Here is a 23,530-nt window from a genome sequence, read left to right as displayed (position 1 = left end):
GTTCCCATTGAGCCCAGAATGGCTCACTTCCCAGAAGGGAATGAGCCCAGGGTGTGTGGGTAGAATTTCCCCAATCTGCCCAAGCCAGAGTGGCTCACCCCAAAACAACACACTCAAAAACACAAACAACAAATAAACTACGATCACATAGAAAATCAGAGGAGGTATAGTTTAAAAATTCCACCTCCACTCCCAGATGAGGCCTCCAAACTGAAGGGCCCAGCTCCCGAAACAAAACAGAACCAGAGTGGCTCGCAATGAGCCCAGAGCGACTCACTTCCCGCAACAGGATGAACCCAGATGGGTGGAGAGAATTCCCAGCCTGAGCAAGCTGGAGCCACTCACCCCCAGGCGCCAACGACCGTGGACCGCAGCTCCGATGTGTCTCGGCTCCAAACAGCTTTGTACTGGGGAAGCTGGCCTGTTGGGGAGAGTCCTTCCTGGTTCCCTGGAGCGAAGTGAGCTGCAGCAGCTGCAGGACCTAGGGAAGGGGCCCCAGGCTGGGACTGACCTGCCAGAGCACGGCCTCCTCGCTGGCTTCTCCAAAACTGTTACTGTATGCAAGTTTTATGTGTCCCATGCATAGTGAGGCCAAACAAACCGAGAAGTCGGAGACCAGAGCAGAGAAAGGTTTACTGCAGGGCCGAGCAAGGAGAATACGTGGCTCATGGCTAAAAACCCAAACTCCTCAAAGGGTTTCAGCTGAGCATTTTCAAAGGCCACGTGAGAGAGGGGCGGCCCAGAGTCTGCAATCAGCTCGTGCACAATTCTGATTGGTTGATGGTGAGGCAACAGGGCGGTTAACAGTATCAGTTCTTAAACTGATAATGGTCTGTGGGCTATGTGCTAAGAACCAAGTAGTTAATTGCTTCCATTTGGTGGTGGTTTTTAGCATCTGAAAAACTCAGGAAATATGCATGAGTTACTATTATCAGAGAGGACCTACAGTAGAGGTTATGGGGGTGGGGTCTGTCCCGGGAAGGCCCCCATAGGGTCCTGCTTGCCTACAAAAGAGCAAAAAGCCAAGCAAGGCGGCACCTTCTGGTAATTCCCAGCCTCTGCCTGATCCTGAAGGGGAGCTCAGAACAGAAATCCTATCTCAGGGTTTCTCCAGGCAAGTTAACTGGGCTCTCTCGTTCCTGCACCAGGAGGTCACTGACTAACAGCAATCTGGAGAGATATAAACTGCTAAGCACCGTTCAGCTCTCTGTGGGTGGTGCTGGCTACGCCAGGCCCTGGCACGAGGCCGTCCTCCAAAGAGGTGCAGCTGGGCTGGCAACATTGCGGCACACATGGTGTGCGTGCGTGTGCGTGCGTGTGTGCGTGCGCACCGATAGTGTCAAGGCCCCGTTGTTACTTTCCCCAATATATTCCTTGGGTTTTCTTCCTTTTCTAAATAAGGAGTTTACTATCAATTTTCCAAATTCTCAGAATGAACCAGGTGGAATTTGAATTGTCACAGTACTGAGTCTACAGATGGACTTCAGTCTAAAGCTGACTTTCCTCTCCTACCTCTGCCACATCCCCTAGAGTGCAAATAGAGAACGTTTTAGTTGTGCTGTTGAATTAAAAAGGCTGGGGATGACCGATAGATCTCTACTGTTACACAAATGTTTAAATAATATCAAAAATTTGAAACAAGAACTGCAGTTAATCAATTAAAACCCAGGCGTAATACATTTGCTTAATTAAGATTAGAGCAGCAGCGACAGACCTAAAATAAACTAAACGTTGGATTGGTTCAGATAATGATCTTTTATTTGTTTTTTTTTTTCTTTAAAAGTGGTATGTCAACATCACTTCATTTCTACATTTCAGAGTTCTGTACATTTCTTAAAAGGAAATAAGTAATGCTCATGTACAAAGTAAAAACAGAAAACTAGAAAAATCTGAATAAAATGGAGGAATTTGCCAAAGGTCATACAGTACAAATTAGTAATTAGATGTCATCTGAAGTGCAATACCACTGCTGGGACGATGAGTTAAGGAATGAAATAAAAATACTCTATTTTAAACAAACAGTATATATATATATTTATATGTATATTTTTTACAGATAGTAGACCCAGTGATATCTGCAGTATTGTAAAAACTTATTTACAAATAACTTTTTTAGACATTACATGTACATCAGCACCGTAGTAAAAACAAAAACAAAACAAAACAACCGTATTAAAATCTACCTCTCGATTTAGTTGGTCCCAGTACTGAGCATTTGGAGGAAGCTTTTAAAAGATAATGGAGCCCTCCCAACCCAACCTCCATCAGCCACCTCCAGTTTCTCATCATTGCTTATATATTTCCTGTACCTTTCAGAAAAAGGTAATTATATACTCTGTGTATTCGTGTTTACCTTTTTTTTTTGGTTTTGGTTTTCATCTGTTTCCACTCAAGAGTTTTCCTGGTGGTGGCCCTCCCCACGCAGGGAGTTCACGGTCAGCCTGCTACCACCTCTTCCCAGAGGGAGCACAGCCCCTGCCTGGACCCTCACCCACCTGGCCGCCTCTGGTCTCTGTCCTGCCCTTTGCTGAGTAGATCTATGACCTTGGTACTTGGCAAGCAAGTCAAGAGCAGTGTTGGCCTGCCTGCTGCCCATCTGCCTCCTCTGTCCCAGCTTTTCATTCAAACCCCGTTCCTGACCTTCCCTGAGCGCAGCCAGTCCAGCTCCAGTGGTGGGGCCGGGGCTCTGGTGTGGCGAGTGACGACCTGTGGGTGCCCAGGAGGGAGCCTGCCTTTCAGACACGGAGGGCAGGGGTGGCAGGAGAAAAGCTCACACCACTCTCACTCACGAGGACAACGGTTATGCCAACGGGACGGTGGGAGGGGAGGTGAGGACGAACGGGACAAGCCTTATGACAGTGGAGGTTGTGGATCCCTTCCCACAGGCTTCAGTGAGGGATGATTCGGGTGAATTACAAAGAGAACAACTGTACAGAACTTCAGGAGTGGATTACTTTGCCCGTATGAAAGGAACCCTCCTTCCTCCTCTTCATCATCAAAAGGTGTGAGGTGGGGCAATTGATTTTTCAGTTCCTCATCTTCTTCCAGGGTTTGCAATTAGTCTTTCTGATAAGTAGGGATGAAGGGCTGGGCCGATTTTGGATCACCCTGGGGATTTTCCCAAAGGGAGCCAGAGCCGGCGACATCCAGGCCAGTCCCTCCTTGGTGTCCCAGAAGCAACAGGTGCGGCTTGTGTAAACCCATCACTGAAAAGCAGAGCAGCCCACTCAGTTCCAGGCAGAGAAAGAAAACTCCAGTGTTGCCTTTATATTTCAGGCATTGTCTAAGTTCTTCTGGCATTTATTTTGCCTCTGCTCTGGCTCCCTAAAGACAAAAGCTTCATTTCTTCTTGGATAGCCTGCAAGGAGATGCCAGGGCAGGCTGGGGTGGAGGCAAAGAGGGGCAAGGGCAGGGATGGGGAGAAAGGCTGTGCTGGCGGACACACAGCATCCAGCTGGGAACACCCCATCCTGTGGCTGCTGAGAGCAGATGGGAGTTGCCGAGAGGTATCGGGTCATACTGGGCCCCCGCAGGCTCCAGCCCAACTCCCCAGAGTGACGGTCACCACGGTCACCAGCAGAAGGCTGCCCGCCCAGGGCTGTGAGGACCCTTCTCCAAGCTCGCTTGGCTGTCCTTGGGAGGCAATGTCTCTAAACTTCCTGAGGGTCATTGAGGGCAGAAGACAGGCCTGTAGGATCCTGTGTTGTCTTCCTGTGACATCTCACTATTCTTGGTGCCTCCCTTCCCAACACAGTAGCATGTCTTGAAGCCGGACATCTCTTTGCAACCAGAGTTCAGCATTTCTGACGTGCGCTCTTGGCCTGTGCAACCACCCAGAAGCCTTCATGAAACTTCCCCCAGCCTGAGGCTCTTTCCTTCGTGTCTCCAAAGCTGCAGCCTCCGGTTCTGGACCAGGAGGGGCTGATGGCCACCTTGTGCTGGGCAGCAGTTGGTCTTGGCTGGAGCGGCTCACACTGGGCCGGGTGATCACAGGGAGGGCCCGGCAGAGGGGCTGCAGAATCATCTCCCCCATCTGCCTCAGGTGCGCCTCCCTCTCTCACAGGGTCCGCAGGGTGTCTCGTCTTGACTGCTGTGTGAAAGTCAGGTGAAATGAGGCCCACTGGGGCTGTGGATTGGTACCTGGATCTTCCACTGTCAGCTGGCTGCAGTTTTGCTCAGTTTACGTGGGTCAAAAAAACAAAAAAAACAAGGATGAGTCAACATCCTGTTTTTTGTGGTTGAAGCTTTAACCACTAGCGCTGTGGCTCCTGCGGGCCCCTCTTGACTAGGGGTTTCCAAACAATTCATCGAGCTCCTGCATCCACTCATCCCCCGGCCCACCTTTGATGATGGAGTCCACGAGATCTGCACTGTCTGAGAGGCCGGGGAAGGAAGCCCCTGCTGCGTCCCCACTGTAATTGTATGACATGTCCTGAGGGGGGTTCCGCTCATAGGCTTGGCTCTGGCTGCTTGGCGCAAAGCTGCCGCTGGGCATCTGCTGCTGTGCTGGGGGCTGGCTGAATGCGGGCAGGCCGGGTACACCCTGGCTTAGGCCAGACATGACCATCGGCCTGGCCTGGCTGGGGCCCTGCTGCCCTGGGAGCGGTGGCATAATCTGCCGACCCATGGCAGCCGGGTTGAGGGTTCTCACCACTCCAGTGTTGGCATCCACGACCTGGCTCAGTCCCTGTGGGAAGTGTTGCTTGGTCAGCCTCGGCTGGCCGGCTTGCAGTGGGTAGCTGGCACCGTTGTTGAATGATGCTAATTCTCCACTAGTCCTCCCGGGCATCCCCTGTAAGCTCCTCTGTTGCCAGCTCTGTGTTCCCTGCTGGACCGTTCCCATAATGCTCTGCAGCCTCGGTGGGCCCTGGGGCCTGGGCAAGGCCTGGCCGACCGGCCCCTTCATCTGCTGGTGCTGCTGGGTCATGGCTGAGTTCACCAGCATGCCCTGGCCAAAACCACTCACCATCCCGACCCCTTGCCCCGAGGTGGGCTGCCTCGGCCCCTGGGCTTGGTTGTGGGTGAGACTCATGCCACTTTGGTTTGGGTGCTGCAACATTTGGGTCATTCCTGTGCTCATACTGTACATTCCCGGTTGGCTGGGAGGCGTGGAGCTATAAGAGACCAGTCCCATCTCTGACTGGGCTGCTGCTGTGACCATTGTTCCTGGGTTCTGGGAGGGTCCCATTCCCATCATGCCTGCGTTCTGTGCCATCAACCGTGAAGTTCGCATGCTCTGGAGAGCTGCCTGGCTTCTCACGGCTGCTATATCCTGGGGAGACCCTGCAGGGAGAAAAGGACACACCTACTCACGCATCTCTATCAGCGATGCACTGTAACAAGCTGCTGGACTTCCCTTTGGGAATATAAAATTCTTTTATCTGAAAGGATCTACTCTGATAATGATGATTATTTTTCTGACTATAACATGCTGATTGTGAAAAAGTTGAAAATACTGAAAAGCACAAAGAAGAAAATTAAGTCACCCTAACTCCCACTATCCAGAGGTGACCACTGCTAACTTACATTAATATATAAATAGACACACAAAAATTGGGATCATACAGTACACATGCTTTTGCAGTTGACTTTTCCACTTGATAGACCCTGATATTATTTTTGTTCACATTCAGAAGCAAATTGTTTCTTACTCTTCTTAATATGATACCATCCTCAACCAGTAAGATACCATTTTTTTTTTTTTGGAGGTGTGAGGAAATTCACCTCCTGGGCTAAATTAGCAAGAAATGGCTGGTCACTTTGCATATCCTGTTTGTGAAGTGGAACATGGTTCAGTAGAGAATACTATCAATAAAGACCATTAGATTAATTTCCCTTAAGACTTGAGTAGGATTTGAGAGGTTAAAGGCCATCGCTTCTGCTAAGAAGCTGCTTCGACAGATGGGACATTTGTTTGGATCCCCTCTGTAGGTTTTCACATGCTCCAGATTCTCTGAATCATAACATGTCAGTGAGAACTGGCCAGCTTCCTGAGTCAGAAAAAGAAATCATCCTGTTACTTGCTACTTGGCAATGAACTTTATGTGTTTCTCCAGCAAAGGCCACTCCTTCAAATCAGCAGGGACCACTAAAGCGGTTTTAATGATGCTGCCTTAAAAGTTGGCCAGTCACTCAACCAAGTCACTCAATTCTATTTAGGCACTTGAGTGAATCCTTTTTTAAATGTTTCTAGGAAATTTCTAAACTAGCCAAGAGGATAAAAATGTCACCCTTTGAACCTCAGTCAATGTTGTCAAGGTCTAGGAGGTATACAAAAATGGGTTTTTCTGTGTCCCTGTTAATGATTAAATACATGAAAAAAAAAAAGAAAAATATTTTTTTTCCCTGGACATTTAAAAAAGGTACAGCATAGGAACCAACTGATATTCTAAGCAAATTTGATCCTCCCTGGAACTGGGATGAGAAACCAGATGAGAATAGTGTAACCTGGTTAAGCCTGGCACCTTGGCAGGCAACTAAAGTGTGTTTTTGTCTTCCTGATGGGGTTATTGATTTCTGGGCAGCAAATATGTCTCCATATTTTCTTTCTTTCTTTAAGAAAGAAAATTACAGGAATTTTGATTATGACTTAAGTTTTTGTGGCTTGAGATCAATACCACACTGCACTGAAAAATGAAATGGTCACTGTGTGGAAACCTCAAAGATCTGGGGGAGATCCCTAGAAACGTTTCCGTTTTTTTGTTTTAAGCTTAATCATATCTAAGTGGATTTAAAAAAAAATCAAAAGTCCCTGGTTAAACACTGGATGGTAGTATATATTGCAACTTGTAATCTTGTTATGAAGTTTTGTGACCTTAATGACTTAATTTATATCGACTGCATGGCCCATTTGATCAACTGTGGTAAATGGGTTATTGAGTTGCTTATAAAAAAAATTTAAGGGAAAAATATTGCTGACTCAGAGATTGATTGGATAGACCAAATTACATAAATAGGCTGCTGGAAACAGATGAAAGGACTTTCATATTTTGGACATTTTTGTTGTTAATTTTCAAATAAATATGTTGAGGGATTGGATACTGTCTGGACTAATTTTGTGAATGAGAAATAGTTTCTCTTCTTTAGAGGGCAGAAATGCTGCAGTGTCTTTTAAGAGGTATTGAAACATTAATCCAAGCCAACCATTATTTTTACGTAGTGTAAATGACTATGCTATCCAGATGTAATTCTTATTTTAAAAAAAGGACATTTTAATATCAGCATTCAGCACCGTATTTTCAACCTAGGAAAAATAAAAAGCTTCTTACTAATCTAGTTTTTATAATTTTAGGAATTTTAAATGTACAAAGGAAAAAAATTCAAATGCATTCAAAGAATTAACTTGTCTTTACCTGATGACTACATACGTTAAACAACAGGCTACTTTTTCTCCTTCTTTTTTAAATTTTTGTCTAAAACAGATATTACTGTGAGACACCATAGTCAAATTAATTTTCCTGTCTGCTGGTTAACATCACAGTGTCAAAGAAAATTTTCTATATTCAAATAAAAATGGTAATATGCAATTTATTCCCTAAAAGGATCCGTGTCTGTTTTCACTCACAAGAAGTCTATATTTATGAAAAACAAGCATTTCCCCATAGGCATGTAACACTGCCCAGAGGCACAAAACTCAGTAAGAAAAAGATAGTCATTAAAACCTTTGAAAAGTGTAGTGGTGAGAGAACCTATAGGTTCCTAACAGAACTTCTCTCCAAGGACAGTACTTCTTATCTATCAATTTGCTATTTTCCCAGGTACATAACATTATGATACCTTGGGTGTTAGTAAAATACGTGAAAATACTGAAGAGAGTAAAACAAAATTACCATTCAGCTCAGGAACTCTGAAATGTCACGGGTTGTTTAGCTTCAGTGTAGCTACATTTTTAGGTTAATTACCTGTGATTTGGGGTTTCAGAAAAGATCAAAGAGCAGACCTTTTCTTTAAACTGGACCCAAGCATTAAGAATATAGAGGAGTTATTCAACTCCTTTGTCCATTTATTCTAAAAAATAATACATGAGTTACAAACCTAGAAAACTCAAGGGACACTATGCCAGGTTTATCAGATTCAATGGTTTTAGTTAGTTCATAATATAAAGGACCAGTTCTCGAAGTGTGGCCCTTGGGCCAGCAACACGGGGAACTTGTGAGACAGGCAAATCCCACCCACCGCCGGCACCGAGATGACAAGACATAAACCAGGCGATATTGGGTGAAAAGACACCTGCATGTCTTTTTCGGTTATTAAACTACTGAAATACTTCTGTACTTTTGGTAAGGAACAGCTGTCCCAGTCCCACCCCGACAGCCACCCGACCCCTCCGTGGGCCCACCAACATCTCCCTGGGGCCCAGTGACCAAAAGGTTATCACCTGGCATTCTGATTGGTTGGTACCTTTCATTCTTAAACACTGTTAATGTTACTGGGACACAAACACAGCACACGTGGCATTGTCACTGGCTCTACATTCACGTATGCTTCCCAGTTGGAAGGTACACAACAGCAGGGGTGTGCCTCACCTTGAAACTGGTTGACCTGCTGCACTGGGTACGGATTCCGCTGCTGCTGGAGGTGCTGCCGGGGTAAATGTGGTTGCTGCAACTGCTAAAAGACAGAGGACGAGAAGGGCGGGAAGGTGAGATGAGAGACAGCGTGCAATTAAAGATCCTGGAGATGCTGAGGAAGGCAGTTTTCAAAAACTCAACTCTGAATTGAAGGTAACATTCATATAGGTAAGTGCAAAGCATATAGCATCCGTGTACAGTGTGATGGGTTTTCACAGGTGAACACGCTCCTGGGAAACAGCACCTGGATCAAGAAACAGAACCCTGCGAGGAGCCCTCATGCCCCTTTGCAGTCATTACTTTCATCTGACCCGCTGGAACCACTATCCCAAGCTAACAACAGATGAGTTACGTCTGCTTCTGTACTTTATAGTAGGGGGTTTACACAGTGTATTCGAGTCTGGCTTTTGTGTCTGGCTCTTTGGTTTAATTGTATATGAGAGCTTCATCCACAGTGATGCGTGCAGTGTGGTCTGTTAATTCTCACTGTTGAGCACTAGTCCCTCACATGAACACACCAAGATTTATTTACCTGTGCACCAGGGATGGTTATTTAAGGGTGCTTCCAGGTTTAGGCTGTCACAGATACCACTGCTATGAGCATCCTTGATCAACATCTGTGGCTCTTCTGCTGTGTGGACTCGCTGGCTTATGAGGAAGGAGCAGTGAAGGAGGCAGCTCTGACTCTGATATTCCAACATCAGCCCGCATGCTTTCCTCATGCTGGGGACTGAGCTCAAACGGACAAGCAACTAATTTTTAATGACCGAAATAGATGCTTCGGGTATAAGAAGATGGGATTCTCAGAAACTACACAAAAGTCTCCTTTTATTCCCAGGAAGCCATACTGCCTGCAAAACACATCTCCACAAGCCAGATACACAGCATTTACTGCCTTGTGGAGACCGTGAGGGGTTCCACGTATACCGCGGGCCAGGAGGCTTGCGTTTGAGTTTTTCGTCTTACTGTCACGGGGATTCTGCTCGGTCAACCCTGTTGCCAATATACTGGGAAGGCTATTATGACCATTATCATGCTGTACGTGAAAAAGGGAGAGAAAATCAGAATATGGTGGAAAGAGCAAAGGAAGGGGTTTTAGTTCTAGGTCTGCGGTCAAATAGCTGCGTGACCTCTGGCACGTTGCTTAACCTCCTTCTGCAGCTGCTAAATATTCATTAAGCACCTTTCATCTGCAAGGGTTCTAAAAACATAGACGAGGGCCAGGCTCTTAAGAGTGTTCATTACAAAAATAACACACATTGACCACTTCTTAACACATGTGTTTATTTCTATTTTTTCTCTTGTTTTTGTTCCTGGGCAGCTCTGTAATTTTCCTTTTCTTTCTTTCTTTTTTTCCCCTTTTTCTTGACAAGGCCAGTCAGCACTCTGGCAACCAAAGGAAAGAAGAGCCTGTGTTCACCCCATCCTGTGGTGCCTACCACGGTGTTTTGCACAAAACTAGTGAAATGAATTAACTGTGTAGACACACTGTAGACAAGAAACCATGCTAATCTTTTAGGCAGCAATAATAAGAACGTGATTGAGAGTAAGCTGAGCATTTAAAAGCTTCTTCTCAGCCAAACTTCCTAGATTATGTAAGAATGTAACTGTTCCACTTACAGCTGCAAATAGGCGCTGGGGGTTGTCAGTCAGGAGTCAGGGGGCCCGGGTTATAGTCCTGGCTCTGCCTCTCTCTGCCTGATTCAAAAAAATCACATAAGCCCCTGCCTCAGTTTCCTCCTGTGTAAAATAAAGGGACTTCATGATCCCCAATGTTTGTTTCATATCTAAAATATCAGGTTCCATTGCAACTCTGTGAATAGATGGGAGTCAACACCTCTGTGCTCTCTGAGAATAATGCATTAAATGTTAATTCCCACCTGCTTTCAACCAGCTCTGTTCTGATTGCTAAGTCCGCTGAGAATCATTTGAAAGTGCCCAAAGATATGCAAGCTCCCAGTCCTTCTGTTTCCCCTCACATGCCCTTTCGGAAACCCAAGCATTCCCAGTAGGCGGTTTGCAAAACTGAAAAGTGTTAGGAGACTTTCACTGTTGTTGCACGGCCCAGGAAAATCAGCGTGGCGTCGATGTGGCCACAGTCATTCTAAAACAATGAGCGAAGAGCCACAGGGCGCCCACGTCAGTAAGCACTGTCTCCAGGTGCAGATGAGGGGCCACATCTCGCGGCTTCGTTTCCGGGCTGGTCCCACAGGACGGCTGGCACGTGCGGCTGCAGCTCTTGCACCGCGTTCTGTGATGCCGGGGTCACGTGACAGGCCCCAACCTACGTCTGTGCAGTTTCTCAAGGATTTTACACACATGACTCATGGGAGCATCAGGAGGGAGGCTGGGAAATGATGAAAACCTAACTTGGCAGATGAGGAGTGAGGTTAGGTTTTTCCAAAATCATACCACAAGCAAAAGATGTGACTCAGAGTAAACTGTTCTTTCCTCGGTCCCTCTTCATCTCTTGTTACACACAGTCATTAAGGAATTATACTTACTACTATTATTTTTTGCAATTTCCCATTTCCTCGTCTTTTCTAAGGAGTCCTATGTCTGTCTTTCCGTGTCCTGGGTTCTGAGGGGTCGCACATGCTCTCACCTCATGGTCTGTGGGTGCCATCCTGTGGCAACTCCCCTGTCTCCCTCATTCCTGGGGCTGCCTGACCTCGCCGTGTGGGGACACCCTTGGGCTGGTACAGCCGTACTCGGCCTGGTTACCCCCCATTCCCTCTGCATCTTGGTCACAGTATCAGGCACACTTGAAATTGCCTGGGATTGGCTGAGGAGAGGATTTGCAAAGCCCAGCGTCCCTGCAGCAGCTCCATTTACCACTGCCTCAGAGAGATTAGCGTGGCTCCTTGTCACACACCTTATGCAGGGTGAGAGGGATAGAGGTTTGTTTGCACAAGAGCTGCCAGGCAGCTGACTGACCTCGGTAAAAAGGGAGATAATTACACAGCTGTTCAGGAACAAAAGCAAAAAGGGAACATAAGTGAACTGTGCTCAATGGTACAATTTTTCTATTTGGGGGATGACTGGTGTCACTTTGAATGGCTGCTCTTGGTTAGTAAGGACCTCAATGCACCTTGTGTCCTACACAGTATCTTGTATAGATATGGTGGAGGATATTTAATAAATTTCCAAAATTCTGATCCTACTAGGAACATTCTAGAAGGGTAACTGTGGGCGTGAGCCTTAGATGACAGCCTCACATCTCCTATAATAGAAGGGTGTGATGCAATGGACCACCCCCCACAGAAGCTAACTAGGGACCTCCTGTGGAAGGTCTCAGGCCTTTCCTGGGATAACACTAAATCAGGCATGGGCATCTTGAAAAAACAAAACGCACTGAAACTTAGGGCAGCCAGCAGGGAAGGCTTTCTTTCAAAGCTGAAGGAATTATATGTCAAGGGTGGTCAAAGATGTCTAGGGTAAAGCTTTCTGTGTATTAGGCCTTCCTTTAACTCAAAGATTTCCTGAACTGTTTTAAAAGCTGCTGGGAATTTTCTCAAGTTTGCACCCTTTCTGTGACCCTGAGTTCAGGTTTCCAGGTAGTTCTGTGGGCCCTATTATCCTGCTATTGTTCCCGTTCCATTGTTCATGACCAATTCTCTAAGAATTCTCCTCAATCCCTCCTTTTGACACTTTCCTCCAAGAAACAAACTTCTCTGAATTATTTTCTTTTTTCTCCAGGCTGGAAATATTAGAGTTTGCGAAGACTGTGAACCAGCCCCCTCCCATCACTGTCCCCCATGCTGATTACACAGACCCCTGCACCAGAAACCAGAAGAAAAGAGCCAGCCTTAAATGGAAGAAGGGTCTCTGGCAAATGGGTCTTCAAACGGATGGTGGAAGCCTGTCTTTTAAGAACAAACGAATTCGTTCTAAGAAAAAGCCCAGCTAATTGAAGGGTCTAAATTCTGCAGGTTCTTCTGCAGATCTCGGAAAGGCTGGCTTGTGAATTTCTTGATGAAGGACATGAACTGAGGTGCCCTCACAGACACCAGGCGCGGGATAAATGTTTGCTGAACGAATGACTCACACCATGGGCGCGTGCTACCTGCTCGGCCAGAATCTGCTGCTGCTGCTGCTGCTGCCTCTGCTCCCGCAGGAACTGCTGCTTCTGCTGCTCCATCAGCTGGGCCCGCTGATCAATGAGCATCTGCTTCATGATGGCTGCCTGGGGCTGGCTGCCCAGGAAGCCGGGACCCGCGGGACTGGCTCCCGAGACCATGCCGCCGGAGCCTGGGGGCATGGAGGACTGCATGGGGCCCGTGGTCCTCGGAAGCCCCACCGGGTGCTGCTCCTGGGAGGACAGGAAGAGAAGAGAACGCAGCGATTCCACATCTGAAGGGAAGCGTGGGGGAAGAGGGATGGGGCAGGTCCCCGGCTTGTGGACCTGCGGGATCCTGAGTGGCACACGTTACATTTCCATAAAATAACCCAGTGGTCCTCAAACCTAGCCTGACCACAGTGAGAGTGGAGAGGCTACAGGGGACAGTAATAGAGCAGGGCTCTGGGGAACCTGAGACCAGGTCCAGTTGTTTTCGATGGGACTGGCTAAGGAACAAGAACTGGGTTTTCAGCTAATAATCCGAGTGCCTCCAAAGGAAAAGGAATAAATCCTTGGGGGCGGGGCTCACCTTGAACCTGGAATGAGACAGCCTTGACCTTACCTCTTAATCCTTCCTGCCTACCTGGCCAAAATGGGCTTCTTATGCTTCCATATCTTGGTAATTATAAATAATGTTGCTGTTACTAGTGGGGTGTAAGTATCTCTTTGAGTTAATTCTTATTTTGTGGTTGGCTTTATTCCTTTGATAACTATGTAAGTTTAAAAAGCTAAAGCTCTAAACGTTCTTAGAAACAACCAACAGTACGTATATGTAAATTTAAAAATATGTGCAGTATACTGTATATATGTATTTACATGCAATATATTGTATATGTGCAGCCAAATTGTAACAATTCTACCTAATAAAACTGAAAAATGAGAAAAAAAATGGGCTTCTTTGCTGGTAGGAGAGACGTTTACAGAAGACTGCTGGAATTTATTAATCAACAGATCAGCTATTTGATGGAATTCTAATTAATTGTGCTATTTGAAAACTTTGACATATGTAAAAAAAAAATCCTGCTAATGAGAATTGTTGATGGTGAGAACTGGGAGTGTGTTACACAGACCAAAGACATGTAATCTCCTAACATCTTTAAAAATAGAATCGAGTCTCCTATGTCTGGGATAATTTAAATGTGGGGAGTTGAACTGGGTCTCGATTCTACAATTATGTGTCAGTCAGTCAATGATGGCAAGTTTTAAGGACTGTCCTTAAGGAATAGGAGGTAAAGTGGCAGAGAACTACTCACACATAGCCCAAGTGACTACTGGGAGAAAGTACTCAGAGGGGAACCCTGTAACAGTCCCACGGTGTAGACCATTAGGGGGAAATAGCTGATGGGAAAAGTAGGTGTGTGACCATAAGATTTCGTTTTCTTTCTTTCCTGTTCATTCTATCAGGCATACCTGGCAACAGCCAAGTATAGTCTGAACATTCTGCAGAAAGGTTCCTTTTGATTCACTCAAGTTTCAAGTAATTTATCTGGACAAAGACTGGCCGCTGAGAGGTACACAAATGAAATGGGCATGTGTGTAAGGACATACATAGTCATACTGAGGCCTGATGATGAGACTTAGCTCAGGAGAAATGAATGTGAATAAATCCATAGTTACTCACATTTTTTTTAATCCAGGCAAACTGGACTTTTAAAATATTTCTTCATTGTAAAATCCAGATGTTCATTCCCCCCCCCCACACTGGTATTATTTCCAGTTATTTGGGGTGAAGGAAATTAATATTATACAGATGTACACACAAAAGTGATTACCTTAACTGGATGTTGTAGTAGTTATCACAATTTATATGTTACTTTTATTTGCAATGGCATGTCCGTCATTACTGATGCATTCCTTCATCAGTGCATTCAACTAGCCTGCTTTATGAACAACATGAATTTTATCTGTCTCTTCTGAGCCATCCTAAATGACAAACAGAGTGCAGTCAAATGGGATTTTAATATTTTTCCTCTTTTTGCTTTGCTCCCTCTTCAGTGTCGGTGCAGTCAGTCACACTGCAGCCTCCTCTCAAAACATACAGTTGTGTTTGATCGCTGTCCCTCCTGGAGACATGGCCCTGCACTGGAGTCCCTGGAGCCCGGGCCCGCTGTACCCCTGCCCTCTACCGCGTGGTGCTCAGCCACTCATGCTCTTCTTTCCAGCTGTGAGATTCCTAAACTGCATTTTCAGGGGCCCTTCTTCCCTCCCTCTGCCACCCAAACAAAATAAAACCAGCAACACAAACAACAAACAAAAATTCATTACTCCTCTCATCCAGGAAACAAGAGCCTAAGCAGTCCTGGTGCGTTAGTGCGGTAGCCCAGGTCACATGGTCGGTAAATGGAAGAACCAGAACCTGCAGACCTGGAACACTGATCTTGAGTCTTCACAAGTATTGAGTATTCCTTCCACAAGCACAGGCCTGTCCCAGACTGTGGGTCCGTAGTGCCAAGTATGCACCTAAGAATTGCCTGTAGACTAAATAGATAGTATGTCTCCTATAAATGTACTGTGTTCTAGTTTTCAAATGTCAGTGTGTTGTTGCTGAAGTTAAAACTTCTTGTCTTTGTGTTATTTTCTCTGGACACAGACAATTATGAGGTAGAGAGCTATGAAATATTTATGTTAATAAAAGACCTTATGTTCAACAGTGCCAGGAACTTTATGCTACCAATAAATTTACTTTATGACTGACTCCTGCAGAGGTCAAGATATTTCAGTCTTTTCTTTCCCCCCAAACTTGCTACCTGTTTTCCAAACCCTTCCTTCCAATGGGATAAAGCTGTTTGTCACTACTTTAGGAGACAGATGTCTGATTGACCTAACACTTTAACAAATGAACTCACACTGAAGTATAGATAGTTAACCAATCAGCAAAAATACAAATACAGTTTTTTTATGTGTATTTCAGTATATTTGCTACTTCTCAATTTTGATAAGGAGGAGAGAGTTGGAAAGAAAATGAGACCCAAGGGAAGATTAAGTTTTCTTCAGCTTGCTTTTATGAGAGGACTGGTCTGGGCTGGCTCCGTTTATCCTAGTGCACTTTGAGATATTCTTGTCCTGTGTGACCAGCCCCCATGTGACTGGTGAGCTTGCCCAGAAGTGGTAAGTAGTGATATGTTGCTTTCCTAGCCTTCTCTCTACTCGGAAAGAAAGGGAGAGGCAAATGAGGTGATGACGTCTACTCACCTGAGCACTTGCAGTCCCTGCCTTTTTGGAGCAAAAAGAAATACAGGTATCCCCTACTTTTTGAAAGTTCACCTTACAACACTTCACTTATATGAAAGACCTACACGAGTACCTGTTTGGGCTAATCAAAAGAAATCTGAAGAGGATTTTCGCTTTTATGAAAAAAGGTGAAAATTTAAAATAGCGTTCAGTGTTTGTTTTGCAGAGTGATTACAGAGGCAGCGGGAAACCCTGGCGGCGAGAGTGGCGCCACCAAGCTGCTTCCCTGGGAACTACACTCAGCATCTCAGTATCAAGCTACCATAGCTTTGAAGTGTCTGTGAGCATCTATGCTTTATCTATAATTATTTTGCACATTCTTAGCAAGATGTGTTCTAAGGTACTTGCTTCTTCACTTTAAGCTGGTTCGGCTTAGGAAAGGTTTCATAGGAACAGCTCTGTTTCAGATGGGTGCGGGAGGAGGGGACCTGTATGTACTTCAAAAGCACAGTAGGGGGAAAAAACCTTCCCAAAGGGATAGTCCAGTTACTACTTTTCAGAATTATATATTTTCCCAAATGGTTCTCTCTCAAAGGTTTTGCCTTCAAGTTTCTCACTGAAGGCCTGAAGACCAAGAGGCAGGAGGGCTATGTGCATTTTTAAAGGACTGCCTTCCATATGAAACATCCCCGAGTCTACGCTGATACACCTTTAGGACTTTCCCAGCCATCTCTGCTGCATTCAACAGCAGGTGAGTGACACCTAGAGCCCCAGCCTCGGGTGTGTATGCCAAATGTGAAAACCAACCAAGTGACTCACCTTACAAATTGAGCTGGCTGAGGCCATTAGCCGTTTCATATGACATGGTGGCTTTTAACCTCCAGTCTAAGAGGGCTTAATGAGCAATAGTCTGTGGAATTTCAGGACTTCAAACCACTGCTCTCATTTCTAAGGAGGACACACACTGTGTGCAATTAGAGAAAACCAGGCTGTGCTTTCGTCACCAGAAATGTAATGCCTTGAAGCCAAATGATACATTATTTTTAGTTTTAATTACTAGCTTGTTCTCCACTCCACCCCCTGCCCAACGACCACCCTTGCCTTCTACCCAGAATCCTAATTCAGCCTCTTCCCCTCAGAAATCCAATTGACTACATAGATCTTCATTGCTCCCCAAAGCTCTCACTCTTCAGTAAAATAAAGGGAGGGGGAAAAAATCAAAACCATTGAACCTATTTTACTTATCTTCTGCTCCAGGGAAAAGATCTTAGCAATTTTCTAAGGGCTGGAGAGAGGTAGGAGGTGTAAAAAACACCCGACCTCCCCCAAAGAGGCAGTTTTCTACTTCAAAAAACAGCTGTGGTAAAAATATCTCCCAAGAGCAGCCAGCTGTTTATTTATAAATCTGAGCGTAGGGAAGCTTTATTTCTCCTTCGTGTTTTCAAGAACACGAACCGTGTTTGGCTGAGATGGGCCCAGGATGCTGCGGCGAACCAGACTGTAGTCTCCTTAGCGAAAGGGTTGCAAAAGGCTGCCAGCGGCGATGAGACTGAGGTGATGGGACTTCGCGGAGAACTGGCTGGAGGACGCCCAGGGCTTCAGCCTTTTTTCAGGTGTTCTCGTCGGAGAACAAGGAGCAGCTGCTGTTCTCCCTCTGCCCCAGCAGATGGTGGTGTCAGCCCGGTCCTCGCTGCCAGCCCGCCCGCTCCGCCCGCGCGGTGTGTCCCCCCACCCCCAGCTTGCAGATGGCTTAATCATGACTCGCCTTCCTCCCCCTCCCGTCCCCCCGCCCTGCGCGTCTGGGCTAACGCTGCGAGCGTGGAGCCAGGCAGTCAAGTGTTACTGCGTACAGCAGGTAGCCTGGCAACTGAGAGCATAATACCGAGCAGATGGTGTTCGCACGGCGTGATGGACATCACACACGACAGCCTGAGACAATCCAGGAATTCCCTGGTGACTCGAGGCCCTCTTTACACAAAATGAGTTCTCTCTCCATTGCCGTGTATCTCTAGGGTTATCTCCCCCCTCTCTCTGACTGACACTGAACTGGTTTCTTATTACCGACTTTGCTTCTAGCCCGAGGGGAGGGAGATTTCACGTTGGGGTGGGGGAGGCCGTGGAAAGAAATGGAAGGGCTGAGAGCGGGAGGAGATGATGGGGGGTGATGGCGACCCGTGAGTGTAGGGACAGTGGCGTAACTCAGACCCTGGGGCGGATCGTCCAACAGGGACAGGGTTTCCCGTAGTCCTGGCTGCGCGAAGCCAGCGCAGGGAGGGCAGCGGTGGGGGCGAGCGTGGGCTCAGTGTCTCTGCATCGCAAGGACTACGAAGAGCCTAAATGAAATTTAGAATTTTACTTAAAAAGTCCCCTGGGGCGTAATTTAGCCTCTCGACTCAAGCCTATATTCTTACAAGTCCTCAGGGAACTCTAAGAAGTCAGGAGTGGGGCCCGTGCGCCCCCGGCAGGCCCGGAGATGCCTCTTGGCGCAGGCGTGCTTAACAAAGAAACCGACAAGGCGGTAGGGGCTCGGGCAGGGGCTGCCGGGTTGGGGGTGGGCGTGGAGCCGCTGGCAAGGCGCCCAGGGGCCCCGACATCCTTGGCCCGCGCGCTTCTCCGCAACTGGTGAGGCTGGGACGCGCTCCGGGGGCGCACTTCCCGCCCCCACTCCCCTCCCCTCCCCTCCCCACCACGCCCGCCGTGTGTGCGGGCCGCTAAGAAGGAACTGGGAACCGAGGGCATAGGGGGCGCGAGTCGGGGGAGGAGGGAGAGGGGTGTGTTTGTGGTAGGAAAAAGTGAAATTAATACATACACAAGCATGTCCCAGAAAACAGATCTGTGCTTTTCACACACACTGAAGAGACTCAAGTAATTAAAGAAAAATAATAAAAACAAAAACTTCAGCTCCAAAGGAATTTTGCCTAGATTCTATACATGGAGACACTGCTATATCCAACCCTTCAGCACTAGGGGGGGCGGGGGAAAGGGCTTTCTCCTGCAGAGGTACTATTCAAGTTTTAAGTTTCAGAAGGAGGGAGGGAGTCTTTTCAAAGGTGGAAGCTGACGTTTCACGCAGAACATCACGTTTGCTGGGAAAGAGTTCAGCAGTTTCATGTCAGAGAATCCGACACCCACTGCAGCTCTGGATGGAGGCGTCCGGCTGTGACTCTCAGAGGCCCAGGATGGTGAACTGGCATTCTGAGGCTCAGGGAACCATTTGACCTCTCGGGTTTCAGTCCCCACCTCCTCAAATGAAAATCATATCCACAGAACTATTCCCTCGACAATGGAGACTTCGGAGATGAAAGGCCTATAGAGAGAAAATGGTTAAGAAGAGGCTAAAACCTCCCCACTTCCAATGTGGGCTGTTGCGGAATGATAACCGGCTAAACCAGGGGTTCTCTAAGTGTGGTTCTGGAACCAGCAGCGTCGGCATCACCTGGCAGCTCGTTAGAAATGCTGATTCTCAGGCTCTGCCCCAGGCCTCAGGTATCAGAGTCTCTGGGAGCAGTTTAACATGCCCTCGGATAATTACCTTGCCCCATGTTTTGAGAATCACTGCGGCAAATATTCCTGGTTTATGGGCACTGACTGCAGCCTAGGGTATCAGCACTCTCTGTGCCCTGATCAGACTGCAGACCCTGCACTTTCAAAAGTAAGTCAGAATGCTGAGTTGCTTAGATTTCTGTTGCCGATTCTTCTACATTTGGGAGAAAACTCAAATTTTCAGAGGGCTGCTCAGGCAATGTAAACTCAAGAATTCTAAAAGGGGCCTATGGCCATGATTCTTTCAGAAAGATCAGTATTCCTGCTGCTCTGCTTGGAGGCTGAGGAACAGCCAAGATTGAGGAAGAGGTGAAGCCAAACTCCCTTGCTCAGGAAGGGAGCATCAAACATCATTAGCCTTCTGTCCCCTGGTCTGATATAAGGTAGGAAAGTCCACTCTGGTCAGAAAAGACTCTTCAAACATGAATAAGACCAGAAGCAACAATGGAAGAAGACAACTAACACTTATGAGTCACCTACTGTATGCAAAATGCACTGCTGGGTGTTTTCATCTGCGTAATTAAACTCTTTTTTTTTTTTAGTTGAAGTATAGTCAATTTACAATGTTGGGTCAATTTCTGGTGTACAGCATAATGTGTCATACATACATACATATATAGTCCTTTTCATATTCTTTTTCTTTACAGGTTATTAGAAGATATTGAATATCTGTGCTATACATAAACTTATTTTCTTGATTTAAAAAAATCTGAGTCTCTGAGAGGTTAAGTAACTCGCCTGATGTCCCACAGCTGATGGTGGTCTTTGGGATTCTGACTTTTCCACTGGCCAGAACATGCATCTGGTCTAAATTGAGCAGACCACCCAAGAGGACTCTGGAGTAAAGAGAAATGGGAAGGGGGTGGGGGAGAGAGAAGTGGGCATAGAATGAAAAGGTAGGAACTCTGTTGGGATCAAAGGATGAAGCTGAAAGAGCACAAAAATATACATCATTTTTTTATATGTTGCCTGATACCCAAAATTAGGATGCCTTTGTGGTATCAACTTCGACATTTAAAGAAAGGGCATAAGATTAGACCGTTCAACCATAAATGGAAGGAAGAAATAAAATAAAATCAAACCCTAGACTTCTCTTTGAAGTTGATCAAGTGTCAGGGCAGAAACTTGGTTTCAGGAGGGTGGCTTCTTTTACAGACTTTCTTTGTCCTTATCCAGAACAGTTTTTCACTGTGGGTTTTAAGAGTTGCTTACGATAAATTCATAGTAGAGCCCCAACAGGGCCTACCCCAAAGAAACCCCCCTGTTTTGGCAGATTATTGAAGAAGCTTGGATAAATGTGGATATGATGTGTGGTGGTTGGGTCCCCAAGATGGTTGAGTTTTGAGGCAGTTGACCAATTTAGGAAGCTTATCACTGAAAGGGCCAGTAACTCGGGCCCAATGCTAAGCCTGCTAAATGGGTTCAGCAAAGTTCTTTGCTCAGCCTCTAAGGAGTGGTTTGCATTGGGGGAACCGACAAGCTTGGGTAGAAACTCGGCTCCATCAGGGGCCCAGTGACTGGCACACCCTGACCACACAACACATAGCTTGTTGTTATTACTATTACTGCTATGAGCTCTTGATCATGCAGCTCTAGAAAGTGAGGTTGAGAGAGATGCTGTGTCTCTGGTTCTAGCTTAGCTCCTAGGATAATGAGGACTAACACTCTAAACTTGGTTTTCTTTCTAGGTTCTCAGTGAGCAGGACGGCGTTCCTACCCAAACTTTTGACTCTTTAATGAATACGTGTTTTGCTGATTTCCCCCACGATCACTGGGAAAAGTTTAAAATATTGTCTAAAAGTATTAAAAAAAAGGGCAATATTCATTTTTAACAATCACAGGCAACCATGTTAATATTTTGATGCGTTTTGTGTTTCTCCTCAGCTCCCCGCCCCATATACATGATTGAACCACTATTTCTTACTAAGTAACATAAGAGAGGTAGAAAGTTCTAACTTTCCAAATGCTTATGATAAGCAGTAATTTTCTGGTAGGATATGATCCTTAAGGCAGTATGCCTGTGAGGTCTTTCGGTTTTGTTATGAGTCTTCCAGCATTGGCACAGAGCTAGGTCAACAGCTGCAAAGGAATAAATCTTTGCTGAACTGAACCGACTGGGCTGAACTGTAGCCTAGACTGACATCACGTATGATTGGAGAGGAGGATAAAAAGTTACCCTGTAATGGACTGCTTCCCCGGGCTCCTGGAGCTTCAGCTGGAGATGAAAGAAGGGGTTAAAGTTGGTAGGCCGGAGCGAGATGGGAGAGTGCCGTCAGCCACAGGAAGGTCAGGCTTTCAAGGACTTACTTGGGGGTAAAAACAACAAAAATACCGTTTGTCCTTATCAGTGCTTTGAACATAGTTACCATAGGTCCCTCCAGTGGAAACACAACATGAAGAGTTAGGCTTCTCCGCTGCCTTTGATGTAAATTATAGAGTCCTTTTGATTCCTTTGTTGTGATTAATTCCACTACCACAGCTACTCTAAACTGGTTAAAAGTTCATTAGTGTGCAACAATAGGAGCCTGATTAAATAAATTATGGTACATCTATACCTTGAATACTAGGCAGCCAATAAAAATCATGCCTTCCTAGGCTATCTAATCACATAAAAAACTTACAACATATAGTTAAGAGGGGAAGAAAAAACAGCCACAGAATACACGTGTTAGACGAGGGTGATAAGTGATTTATATTTTCATGCTCTTTCAGTTTGTTACAAACATAATATTATTTTAAGTCTCATGCTCTAAAAAATAGTCTTTATACTGACAAAAGAAAAGAAAAGAAAAAGAAAAAAGGCATATCTGCCTGTTTTCAGGGAGTCCCCAGTTCTGATGCGGGGTGAGGACCCCCTAGTTCCTGGGCAGCTCACAGCATCGTTGTAGAGAACGTGGCACAGCCACATCCCTGGACCTTCTACAAGGAGTAGAGCAAGGGAACCCAGCAGTGGCAGCAGCTGAATGTGCCTGGGGAGGGGTCTGAAGGCTTCCCAGAGGAAGTAATGTCTCGGAACAGCTCTGTTAGCCAAGAGGGGAGTGGCTTCCAGAGCAGAAGGACAAGGTGATCAAAGACTTGACTGCATCATACCCTGAAATTCCATTTCTAAGGATTCATCTCCTGGAAATAGTCATAGCTTGTGTAAAGATTTATCCTAAATAGCTTAAATGATTTCAAGTAGTGAAAAAGGAAAGAAGGAAAGAAAGAAAGAAAGGAAGAAAGGAAGGAAGGAAGGAAGGAATAAAGAAAGAAACTTAAATGGCCAACATTTAGAGAATTCATTAAACTATAATATACCTGCCCTGCCTTCCCTTGACGTCCAGCCAAAAACCCACAAAACCTCATTAGGAATATTTAGGCTAAAGAGACAAGGAATGGAATGTAGTAAGCTTGAGAGTGGCTCCTGCTGTGTCTGGGACCTGGGCTATTTCCACCTCATGCTCTGGAGTGTGCAGTAGACATTCTTAACCAGCAGTCCTCCCGTCAAGACCCAGACATGGCACGAATGTGAACACACTGGGTTTGGCCGCGGGTTCAACAACTCAGCCAGAGCACCCACGTCCCAGAGAAGGCTCCGAAGGACACCGACCATCTTCCAAGAATTCTCTGTTCCACCTGGACAAGTTTCTCTTTGGGGCACCAACCTGCTCTCTGGGGTTCTTCTCCTTTCTAGTCTTTAAACCACAGAGCATGGCCAGTACCAGCCTAACCTTAAGAGTTTAAGAACTTGAGAGATGAGTGAAAACCATCGCTGGACCCCAGAGTCTGTCTCCTCTGCGGGGCTGTAAGAAAACCTAGCCCTACAGAGGTGGACACCGCATCTGCCCGCCATCTACATGGCTGCTGTCTGGACACGTGGACTGCGAATGGTTTGTCAGCTTCACCAGGAATTAGGGTTTTTACCCAGATAGCAGATACGTCTGCTATCTTTGTTTCCTTGATTTAAAAATTGAGAGGGGGAAGGAAACGGTCTTCCGCTGACCTGCTGGGAAGAGTTTTCCTCCCGGAGCTACTGTTCCCCGACACCGTCCATTTTTCTTTCATTGCCTCCCCTCCTTCTGATGAAGTCATCACGGCAAAGATTGCATAACTGCTGCAGAGGCCTATCTTGTGTTATACTGGGAGT

At 46.2% G+C, this 23,530-nt stretch overlaps 1 protein-coding gene across 3 annotated transcripts in view; it reads right to left on the bottom strand.

Moving 5' to 3' along the window:
- Positions 1 to 1,736: 1,736 nt before the first annotated feature.
- The window catches only part of MAML3 (mastermind like transcriptional coactivator 3), a 391,239-nt gene continuing 369,445 nt past the window's right edge, over positions 1,737 to 23,530 (bottom strand). For 2 of the 3 annotated variants that reach the window (XM_074378302.1, XM_074378308.1), the window contains exons 3-5: positions 12,619 to 12,882; positions 8,526 to 8,610; positions 1,737 to 5,283 (exon numbers count right to left, since the gene is read on the bottom strand). In XM_074378302.1, the coding sequence (XP_074234403.1) occupies positions 4,286 to 5,283; positions 8,526 to 8,610; positions 12,619 to 12,882 (1,347 nt within the window). In that variant the 3' untranslated portion in view covers positions 1,737 to 4,285. The remainder of the gene's footprint in view (positions 5,284 to 8,525; positions 8,611 to 12,618; positions 12,883 to 23,530) is intronic. The other variant, XM_074378307.1, reaches the window with a different exon arrangement.

Source organism: Camelus bactrianus, chromosome 2 (genome assembly GCF_048773025.1).
Source record: "Camelus bactrianus isolate YW-2024 breed Bactrian camel chromosome 2, ASM4877302v1, whole genome shotgun sequence".
In the NCBI taxonomy this organism is placed as follows: Eukaryota; Metazoa; Chordata; class Mammalia; order Artiodactyla; family Camelidae; genus Camelus; species Camelus bactrianus.
This window is presented reverse-complemented; position numbering and strand designations above follow the sequence as displayed.